General features: G+C 41.5%; 1 protein-coding gene across 1 annotated transcript in view; it reads left to right on the plus strand.

Annotated features, from left to right (window-relative positions):
* The first annotated feature begins 689 nt into the window (after window positions 1-689).
* The window catches only part of TACR2 (tachykinin receptor 2), a 12,370-nt gene continuing 1,047 nt past the window's right edge, over window positions 690-12,012 (plus strand). Inside the window, exons 1-2 of the mRNA XM_032232228.1 lie at window positions 690-1,054; window positions 9,755-9,949. Of these exons, the coding sequence (XP_032088119.1) occupies window positions 690-1,054; window positions 9,755-9,949 (560 nt within the window). The remainder of the gene's footprint in view (window positions 1,055-9,754; window positions 9,950-12,012) is intronic.

A 12,012-nucleotide genomic window follows, 5' to 3' on the forward strand; every position in this document is an offset into this window, starting at 1 on the left:
CGGAAATCAAAAAGTCAACCCAAGGAATGAAATCTTGATCCTTGTAGGGTAATATCTGTGAGACTTCTCACTTTAAGTGAGGGGGTAGAGTCAACGGAGATTAATGCAACAACTTTGCAGAGCAACCAGGAACCAGTTTTCTGAAATCTGATTTGATGTATAATTTTGTATTCTCTTGTTTCTCCACCTCCTTTTGAAACGCCAATGTAGATTTTCCACCCCTATTTGGCTGCTTCCATAATGGTCTGAATTGCAAAGGAAGAGCAAACTAAAGTCTTATCCCTTCCATGCTGCATTATCAGTATCTTCTTTAATCTTTCTCTCTTTATCTCTATCTCTCCTCTCGCTTTATCTTTCACATACATACACATACATAAACATTTTTAAGAAAATTCCTTTCGCCACCTATTATGGGGATATGAATGAAAAAGAGCAGCACATGAATGTTAAAGAGCAGCCGTCTCATCTCACTTATTTGCATCAACTGAAAACCAGCATGCAATGAATCAAATGCTTCTAAATTCAATCTACAAAATTATGATGAACACATTATTCTCTTGATAAAGGCTGAAATCTTCAAATCGAGTCAATTGCAGCCAATTTCTTGGTTTTCATTTGGGTTTTTGGGGTGTTTTGAGCAGAAGAAAGAACTGACAATGATTTCCTTCTCAAGCATAAAGAATGCTTCCATGGATCAGATTTTTGAAAGTGATGTTAATTTGACTGAGATGACTATGTTTGACCAGCCTGGATGGCAAATTGCACTTTGGGCCATTGTCTACTTATTGATAATCACAGCATCGATTGTTGGCAATGCCACCGTCATTTGGATTATCCTGTCCCATCGACGAATGAGAACAGTCACCAACTATTTTATTGTGAACTTGGCTCTTTCCGATCTGCTTATGACTGCACTAAACACAGTTTTTAATTTTATTTATGCCTGTCATAATGTCTGGTATTTTGACGAGGGATTCTGCCGTTTTCATAATTTTGTTCCTGTTACTGCAATGTTTGTCAGCATTTACACCATGACCGCTATCTCTGCGGAGAGGTAAGAAAAGCGATGGTGAAATGTTTACCATTGGAATTAAAAACAGGATAGAATTACCTACAGACAGCTTCTCATTTTGGAAAGGGGGGTACTACAACTAAAATCTTTAGAGGTATTAAAAGAGGAGAAGGTAGTTCAAACATGGTTCCAGTATGGCCAATTACAGGCCAGGTGGAAAATAGACCAAAAAATTGGTTTTATCCAAGTTGAGGATAATCTGTTTAAACAAATAAGAGATCAAAGCTTAATGCATATAAAGAGGATATATAATGTATTAATACAGATGGATTCAGAAACAGAATTAGTTAAAGATATATACTAGGTTAGATTTCAATGTAATATGACTTCACATGTATACTGTTTTTCTATAATTTCTCTGTAAAAATAGGATAAGTTAAGTACACTGACATATAGTGGAAATACACCAAGGGGAGGAGGAGTGGGATAGAAGAAAGACGGGTAGAGAGGGATGGGGGAGAGGATTGGAGGGACGGTGAGAAGGAAGGGAGGGAGTGGATCGGGAGAGAGGAGTGGTAGAGGGGGAGGGGAAGTAGGGTAGAGGGGGATGATGGAGGGAAGATAGAAAGTTGGAGGGGGGTGGAAGAAAGAGGTGTATGGAGAGGGGAAGAGGTACATTGGGTTTGTATTTTGGGGGTATTGTTGACAAGAGGAATTGCTGCGATTATTGTTTAATGTTGTATGGCGCCGGCTATGCACAGTATATATGTGAGTGTATGAAAATGATAAAATGGAAAATAAAAACTTTTAAACAGAAAAAGGAATTAAAAACAGCAACTATAAATCTACTAGTGGGTGTTCAGTTGTAATAACTATTGATATATAATTGCAGGAAATAGTTGCTGTTAGAATATGAATAACTACATGAACATGGAAGAATACGAAGACTAATATGAATATGTAAACACTTGCATATTTAGACATTTTGAGTAGGGATACTGTAGTAAAGATTTAATGTTATAGTTCTAAGTTACTGTGCCACATTTACCTGGTCATAAATCTCATGGAACTGAACAATATTTACTTCCTGTAGACTTGCGTAAAACTAACTTTTATCTAATCCTAAATTGTAAGTAGACATTCCTTATCTACCGCTATGTACATTTTGTGCTATTTTGTTTTATAAGATCCACTTTCTGTGACCATCTTACAAAAACGTGCTTGCCAGTTTTACATAATTTGTTCAGATTCTGCTGGTTGGGACATCAAGAGAATTATGGTTCAATCACAAAACCGTGCTCGACTAAACCGCACTCAACTAAACTGCGCCCGACTAAACCGCGTCGCTGACGTCATCAACAGGGCGACAACAGCGCAGAGACAGAAGCACGCTGTAAACCCTAAACCTAAAATTAACCCCTAAACCTAACCCCCCTAAACCTAATCCTAAACCTAACCCTTAACCTAACCCTTAACCTAACCCTAAACCTAATCCTAATTCTTAACCTAACCCTAAACCTAACCCTTACCTTAAGTTGAATTGGCTTGCTTTCAAAGCGCTATTTAAAGTGCCCTTCTTTCTCCACGCTGGCTGTTGTCGCCCTGTTGATGATGTCAGCGACGCGGTTTAATCGGGCGCGGTTTAGTCGAGCGTGGTTTTGACGGGTCACGGAGAATTATGACCTACTTCACAACTGCTGGTAACAATTTGTTCCTTTCTGGTATTCCACTAAACATTCCTCAAATGTTGTTTCACATTTCCAAAGGGATCTCTTTATTAGCCTTTTGCAATAGATTTCTTAGTCTTTGTTAGTAGTCAACGAACTTTAGGTACTTTGTTTGCAATATAAGACCATATAAGACTCTTGATGTTTCTCCAGCTCTGTCCAGTCTCGCTTTTATAAAGAGAGACTGTGTACTAACATTTCCCAAGTATCAATATTCTGACCAAAACAAGTTACTGTATTTTTCGGAGTATAAGACGCTCCGAAGTATAAGACGCACCTAGCTTTTGGGGAGGAAAATAAGGGAAAAATATCTGCCTCTGCCTCCCAGCAATTTGCCTCCTTGCAACAAACAGCAAACAGTACAGACAATACACACTGTTTGTAGTGTAACATTTCAGACTATACTTGTAAGATACTGTTAAAATTGATGTGCTTTCTGGAAGTATAGATTCTCAACAGGCTGTATCTTAACAGAACACAGACACCCCCAAGAGGTGTGAGGGGTGTCTTACCCTCACAGTATTTGTTTCCAGAGAGTACGTCATCTGTGTACCAAGTTTGGTTGAAATTGCTCGAGGCATTCCAGAATTATGCTGGAACATACACACACAGAACGATAGATAGATAGATAGATAGATAGATAGATAGATAGATAGATAGATAGATAGATAGATAGATAGATAGATGATAGATAATTGCCATTTCTAGTGGCTTTGGATTGCCTTAGCAATCATAACTTAAAAAAATAAATAAAACCATGTTAATTTTAAAAACCTACAAACATATGAAAAAGATCTAAAAGCAACATTGCAATAGTGCTTGTGCCACAATGCAAAGCCCCAGGGTAGTGGGGGGAGGATGAGCAGAGACACGCAGCTTGTTGTAAATGCAGACAAGTCCGAATTTGAGTTTGAACATGACTTCAGGAGCATGTAAAGGTCCCAAGTTTGTGGACCTGTCCTACGTCCATTTTTTCAACCCTGTTATAACTTCGAACGGTTGCTAAACGAATGGACCTTAAACAAGGACTCACTGTATATCTAGATGTGTCCTCTGCTTTGCCACACTTCTAACTCTTATATTGTATGGGCCATCCCCGGTCATTTTAGTTATTTGTATAGGAATATAATGCTAGCTATGAGTCACTTTTAAGTAATTTTCACTGGTCTTTGCTGATATTGATCGCTTTACCTTGAAACACAAACACACACACATTGCTGGTATGTGTAAAGAGTGCTCTCCTCCCAAGTTGGTCAGAGAGCAATCAGCAGTTAAAGATGCCAAAGAGCCTCTTTTGAGTAGGGAAGTTACTGGCACTTTTGAAGGCCAGAGAAGCCACCACTGGGGATATTTTGCTTTTCAAATAGTTATTGCAACCTTTTTCACAAAAAGAGGTAAACTAAGTTAATCCTCCTTGCATAAGTTTATAAACATGAGTCAGATTTCATTACAATTAAATGTAACTATTGTCAGGGTACCAAGCAAGAAAGAAGACTCAGACTTGAGTTTCCTCCAAGTTCCATTTTATTTGAGATGTCATATTGGCACATCTGGGAAAACCCAAATCTGAAAGCTTCCAGGTTTTCCCCACCCAAAAGAAAGTTCAAGTCCCTACCCAGCACCCGCATGTCCCTCACATGATCTAATCAGGCACTGTCCCAACTGGAGATGCCTCCCAGTCACGCCACTCCAGGTGCAGGGTAAGATGTCCTTGACTCTCTGAGAAAGGAATGTTATTTAGACTATGTATCTCCCATACTCCATATAATCCCCCCCTCCCAGTTTCCCGCAGCATTAAACAGTCACTCGAGCCCTTGTGATCTCTAGGCTGGAATACTGCAATGTGCTCTACATGGGGCTGCCCTTGAAGTGCATTTGGCGACTGCAGTTTGTCCAGAATGCAGCCGCGCGAGTGATAGTGGGCGCACCGCGGTTCGCCCACATAACACCTATCCTCCGCGAGCTGCACTGGCTACCTGTCGATCTCCGGGTGCGCTTCAGGGTATTACTTACCACCTTTAAAGCCCTCCATGGTAGTGGATCTGAGTACTTGAGAGACCGCCTCCTGCCGATTACCTCCCTCCGACCAATTAGATCGCACAGATTGGGCCTTCTCCGAATTCCATCCGCCAGTCAATGCCAACTGGCGACTACGCGGAGGAGAGCCTTTTCAGTAGCAGCTCCGACCCTGTGGAACGACCTCCCCGTCGAGATTCGCACCCTCACCACCGTCCAGACCTTCCGCACAGCCCTTAAGACCTGGCTATCCCGTCAGGCCTGGGGATAAGTTTCTAGTTCACCCCGCCCGAGTGTTGAGTGTTGAATGAAAGTTGTGATTTTACTGTTTATTTTATTCACATATTGTTTATGTCTTTATATTGCACCCCCCCTTTTCCTATGAATGTAAGCCGCCCTGAGTCCCCTCAGGGAAAAGGGCGGCCTATAAATCCCAAATAAATGATAAATGATAAAATGATAAATGTGGCAGGCCGGAAGGTCCAAAGCAAAAGATCACTTCCAGGCCTGACAACCATTTGTTTTCTGAAAATGGCAAGTAGATACATATAATCCTTGGTTTACGACCACAATTCAGTCCAAAAAAATTTATTGCTAAGTGAGACATTAGTTAAGTGAATTTTGCCCCATTTTAAAACCTTTCTTGCCACAGTTATCACGGGAATCACTGGAGTGGTTAAGTTAGTAACATAGTTGTTAAGTGAATCTGGCTTCCCCATTGTCTTTATCTTGTCAGAAGGTTGCAAAAGCGGATCACGTGACCCCAGGACACTGCAACCGTCACAATTATGAGTCAGTTGCCAAGGATCTGAATTTTGATCATGTGACCATAGGGAGGGTCATAAGTGTGAAAAACGGTAATACATTACTTTTTTCAAATGCTTACTAAATGAACTGTTGTAAGTCGAGGACTACCTGTAGTAAGATCAGGAGCAAGTTCACCTATTAAGTTTTTGCTTTTTGTGCATTTGGGGGGGGGGGGCTGAGAAACATTGCCAGGAAAAATACTTGTCATCCCTAAACATTTGTTGATGCTCTACTATATGAAACCTAGAGATCTTTTCACAAAAATAAAATAAAGGGATGGGATGGGATAGGGAAGGGAAGGGAAGGAAAGGAAAGGTGAAAGGAAAGGAAAGAGGAAAGAAAAGAAGAAAGGAAAGGAAAGTGAAAGGAAAAAGGAAAGGAAAGGGGAAAGGAAAGAGGAAAGGAAAGGAGAAAGGAAAGGAAAGAGGAAAGGAAAATAAAGGAAAGAAGAAAGGAAAGTAAAAGGAAAGAGGAAAGGAAAGGAGAAAGGAAAGGAAAGGAAAGGAAAGGAAAGGAGAAAGGAAAGGAAAGGAAAGAGGTAAGGAAAGGAAAGGAAATTGAAAGGAAAGGAGAAAGGAAAAGAAAGGAAAGGAAAGGAAAGAGGTAAGGAAAGGAAAGTGAAAGGAAAGGAGAAAGGAAAGGAAAGGAGAAAGGAAAAGAAAGGAAAAGAAAGGAAAGGAAAAAGAAAAGAAGAAAAGAAAAAATACTAAGTAGGAGCATATAATTTGTATACTATTTGATTTGGCTAAATGAAAATGTAAAAAGTCTTTAAAATTGATCAAAAAGGCAATCAGTATATTCTTCAGCTATTTTCTATGTACATGAATTGCCCGGAGCAGAAAAACAGCCTAAGTTATATTTCTCAAGTGATTCTAGATTAGCAGTACAGATGCAGAAAAATGAATTTGGAAGGCCAAGTGTTGCCAAAAATGATACGTTCTCATGGCTGCACTAAAATCATAACACAACAGTCCATTGCCCACCAAGCAAAGTATAAATTAGTCATCTGATATGACAGTTAAAAACAGGTGTGAGATAGAAAGCTTTTCATCATGCAGCTTTCAACTGCAAAGGATAACATTGGACAGTCCTTAACAGGGGGAAAAGGAGAGTGACTCATAACATTTCCAGAACTACATACATAAATCAGAGTCAAACAATGTTATTGTTGCCTATTTCTGTTAGAAAAATGAAAGGAAAAGTGGTCCTGTAAAAATTGCCCTTTAATTTTTGTCTTCTATCTCACAGAGATTAGAGTTTTGGTAAAGTAATGTGTCATTTTAAAGAACAAGATGAGGAAGAATTACAGAGGACCTTGCATTGGGATTTATATCTACACAATCCAAGATTGTTGTGTAGAAAGTTAGCATCACCCCTCTCCAGTACTGGGTTTCAAAAAAATTTGGAACCTCTTCTGTAGGTCTGGCCTGCTTTGTGGGAGTGGCTTGCTGGCCATGTGATTGGGTGGGAGTGGCTTGCCAGCCATGTGACTTGGTGGGCATGGCCAACTTGTAAAATGTGGTGAAACTCCCTTAACAACACTCTTGCTTAGCAACCAAAATGTTGGCTCAGAAACTCTGGCATTTGAAGCACGCAAGTCTTAAAGCTGTCAAGTTACAAGACCCTTGCACCCCTAACCCTTTTGAAAAAAACACCCCAGGGGTGTTCAAACTTGATAGCTTTAAGACTTGTGGACTTCAACTCCCAGAATTCCTCTTCCAGTCATGTTGGCTCAGGAACTCTGGCATTGAAGTGTGCAAGTCTTAAAGCTGTCAAGTTACAAGACCCTTGCACCCCTAACCCTTTAGGGAAAAAAACCCAGGGTTGTTCAAACTTGACAGCTTTAAGACTTGTGGACTTCAATTCCCAGAATTCCTCCTCTCGCTCTTCATCTTGATGATGTGCGGGCGGGGGGAGGGAGCTGGAACCGGTTCTAAATGGCACTGTAGATTTGTGGAACCTCTTCTATAGAAGAGGTTAGAACTGGCAGGAACCCATCTCTGCCCCTCTCCCAGAAGAATGAAATGTTTTGAGAACTATTAAGAAGACAGAATATTGCATTTCCCTGGATGATAAAAAGAAGAAACATGTTTTAAAGATGGAAAGCAGCTCCCTGCCCCCAGCAAATATTGATGCCAATTAAGAAAGACTGGGCCAGCTTATCTACAAGGCAAAAGACCTCTAGCTCCAGGGTGATGGGATTGAGACATGATCCTCCAGGTCATAGTAGGATTAACCCATATAGCAGCAGAGCTCACCACATAGCACAACAAGCCCCTTCATTGCATCAGTCCAAACTGCAACCAATCTTAGTTCAGACAAATTTGACCCCTTCAGGGCCCCTTGGGAATCTGACAAGAGCCAATAGAATACATGTTCTTGCACAGGAACAGGAAGTTCAAGTGCAAAACCCAAGAGAAGTTATAAAAGCCACCCACTCTCAACTCCATGTGGTCAGCTGCCCAGAACCATGTGCTTGGTGGTTCACCATTAAACCAATCAGCCTCCGTGTTCCAGTGTGTTTCTCCCGGCTGGAACTGAACCAGATGGATATTTCTTCCTACAGTTGGTAGCAATATGCTAGGGAGATGGGCAGAAGAGATGGACTATTCTATATTGTTTTATCAAGGCGAGTTGAGATAATCAAGGAAACATATTGGCACATAGATCACTAAAGAGAGCATATATTATGGCTCTCAGAACCCGAGGTGCAAAATCATGGCTGTGCTACTCGCAGTATTTTTATTTCATTTCATTTTTTGCATTTTACAAATTGCGTATGTTGGGATACATATTTTGAAATAATTGTGGGGCAGAGATCTTTAAATGTTTAATTGCATGCACTAAAGGCCTCTTTCAATTTTTTTGGACCCGAGAAATGGCAATCTGCTTTTTAGCATTTTAAAGATGCTCATGATGAGCAGGGTTGAAGTAGCTGCTGATCGGGCAGATTTCCCTTTCTTTTTCTGTCATCTACATTCTTCCTTTTTTCCCCACTTTTGAGATCCCTCTCAATTTTCCAAGTAATACACCCATAGCAAACAGAACTCCAAGGCAGGTAGTTTCCTCAAAGAATAGTTTTATTGGATGTATCATATTGGCACAGGCTGGTGAAAACCGACTCTGAATGTTCCCATGGTTTTCACCTAATTAAAAGTAAAGGTTTTTTCCTTCCCCAAACAGTCACATGGATCAATCAAGGTGCCGTCTAGTTGCCTAGTACCTTTACTCCTCCTCTCTTATATGGGCGTACCGTGGTGCGCCCATATAACACCAATCCTCCGTGAGCTGCGCTGGCTACCTGTTGATCGTCGGGTGCACTTCAAGGTCCTACTTACCACCTATAAAGCGCTCCATGGTAGTGGATCTGACTATTTGAGAGACCGCCTCCTGCCAATTAGCTCCCTGCGTCCCATCAGATCGCACAGAGTAGGCCTCCTCCGAATTCCATCCGCCAGTCAGTGCCGACTGGCGACTACGCGGAGGAGAGCCTTCTCAGTTGCAGCTCCGACATTATGGAACACCCTCCCCGTGGAGATCCGTACCCTCACCACAGTCCAGGCCTTCCGCACAGCCCTGAAGACCTGGCTATCCCGTCAGGCCTGGGGATAGGATTACTCTCACCCCGCCCGAATGTTGAATGAATGTTGTGTTTTTATGGATAATTTTCTTTTATTCACGATTTTTTTTCCTTTAAGTCTTGTCTTGCACCCCCTTCCCCTCATTATTGTAAGCCGCCCTGAGTCCCTCCAGGGAAAAGGGCGGCATATAAATTCTTAATAAAATCAAAATCAAATCAAAAAACTCTCCAGCCACCTGTGGGAATGCCCTTGGTTCCCAGGAGAAAATATTTTGTTTTGGCTACAAAACCCCAGCTATCTCTATTCCCCCCCCCTCCCTATCCCCCAGCTGCAGTGTGGCAACACTGAAGCCTCAAAATGCTCTTGGTCAGGTCAGCGTCAAGGTTGACAATTCCTTTGCTAACCTAGGAAAGGTGTTAGGGAAGACCCATATTGCTCTAGATAAGTCAAAAGGCATTAACTGTAGATAACTTGTCGAGTTTACAGGAAGCTAGGTTGACATTTTCTACAAATTGATGTAGAAACAATGACTTTGTCTCAACTGTAACCCTCTCAGTGTAGTTGTTCAATGGAAAAATCCATTCCTTCTGATTCTTCCCTGTTTCTTTCAGGTATATGGCAATCGTTTACCCTTTCAAGCAAAAACTTTCTGCAGCGAATACAAAAGGGATCATAGGAATAATCTGGCTGGTGGCTTGTGCACTAGCTTTTCCACAGTTCTTTTATGCTCAAGTCATCACTGATCACGGACTGGCCAAATGTGCTGTGAGCTGGCCACATAATCACAGCCAAAGACAGCAGCTCACGTAAGTCCCCAACATAGACTGAAGTGAGAAATGTGCAGTATTTTGACAAATCTAAGGCAAGCAAAGAGGAGGAACACAAATGCCAAATGATTGACAGCTCTGCCTTACATCTTTTTTCAGAATGGTCAGGTAATAAGTCCATTGCCTTTTTACAGGTCTACTGCAGTGATGACTAACCTTTTTGTCATTGCATGCTGAAAGCATGCGCTAACACACATGACAATGTATGTGAAATCATGCACACACATGCCCTTCCATGCACTGCCCCCTGCGCATGTGTGTGCGACTCCCCATTTTTGGCCTAGTAGGCCTCCCTGCAGCCTCCTGGGACCAAAAAGGTGCTGCAGGGGAGCATCGCAGCCCCCTGTGCAACGGCCACTGATTCACATGTGACCCACACATACCCCTGTGCATGCGCACACTTCTCCCACATGGACCCCGCTCTACACACATGCATGGCAGAGACCCTAAAATCAGCTGGTTGGTGGGAGGTATGTGCGCATGCACAATGGAGTTGAGCTGAGGTAACGGCTCGCGTGCCTGCAGAGAGGGCTCTGCCTGCCACCTGTGGCACGTGTGCCATAGATTCGCCATCACTGGTCTACTGTATCATGTTTGCATTTACAGAGGAGGATGATAGATCATGAGATGAAAAAATACTGCAGATTCTCTTCAACAGGCAAAAAAGTTGTTTTTATCTTCATTAGAGTGTGACCTTCCAGGATCATGAATCCCCCCATAGCCACTAAAATCATAGTCACTAAAATCAGGAGTGCAAATATGGACATTTTGTCTATTTCCTCTTTGGATGAGGGCAAGGCTTAAGAAAAGCAAATGAAACGGACCCAAAATTTCCACTGCCTGTTCTTTGGAAAACCTTGGCTTTCTGAATAAGTGCCCAGAGGTAGCTTAGCAGCTCACTGACAATATATTTTTTGAATTCCAGGGAAATTAAAAAAGAGAAGAATTACCAGCTTCTTTGAGCAGGCAAGTCTAAAACCCCCAGATTTTTCTCTACCTTTCTGCATTTAAAAACATTAAAAGATGATATAGAAATACAGCAATAGCCATTTGTGCTCCTTGCTATAGAAACAATCTTGCAAGCATCCAACTACCTAATGAAAATTTAACTTGGATTTTCGATTTATAAATTGAAATAAATTATACATTCCTGGAAGATGCTAGACGATATTTCGTTTGGGCTAATGAGAACATGCGCTCTCCCTTTATAATACGATGGCAAAAAAAAAAGTGAAGCACTTGGGATTCAGGCAAAGCCTCAAATTTTATCTAACCACGCTTTAGAACAGAGGTGCCCAACTTTGTCAACTTTGTGGACATCAATTCCCTGGCTGGGGAATTCTGGGAGTTGAAGTCTACACATCTTAAAGTTGCCAATGTTGAACACTCCTGCTTTAGAAGTTCTGAATCCCACTTTAAGACAAGGAGGGAAAATACATTTTGCGGAAAAGTATGCCTGATGTTTTTGAAAATTCACCTATATATATAGCCACCCTCCAAGAAAATAATTATGCTTGGCAACATTGGGGAAAGTGGAAGAGGGAGAAGAAAAATTGATGGACAACATTAAAAAATTACTGGAATCTCCTTGAAAAAGTGATGAATTATATAAGTCAAGACAAGCATTTCCCCATAGAGATTTTGGAGGGAGGGGAATGGGTTTATAAAGCCACCAACTCAAATAATGTGAGTAGGTGGTGCACAGCAAAAACAAAAACTACCCTTCCTCCAAACAAGCCATTATTACACATTTTTAAAAAACTACCCGGTAGTGGAAATTTTGAGTAGTTCGGAGAACCGGCATATGCCACCTCTGGCTGGCCCCAGAATGGGGTGGGAATGGAGATTTTGCAGTATCCTTCCCCTGCCACACACGGATCAAGCCACATCACGCCCACCAAGCCATGCCCACAGAACTTGTAGTAAAAAAAATTGAATTTCACCATTGATGTAACATAGTTCGGAGGAAGACTTGTGGCCAGTGTTTGTCCTTTCACCCATGTCATTTCAAGTTATGAGCAGTAAACATTTAGAGTTTTTGC

This window comes from Thamnophis elegans, chromosome 15, assembly GCF_009769535.1.
Source record: "Thamnophis elegans isolate rThaEle1 chromosome 15, rThaEle1.pri, whole genome shotgun sequence".
NCBI lineage: Eukaryota > Metazoa > Chordata > Lepidosauria > Squamata > Colubridae > Thamnophis > Thamnophis elegans.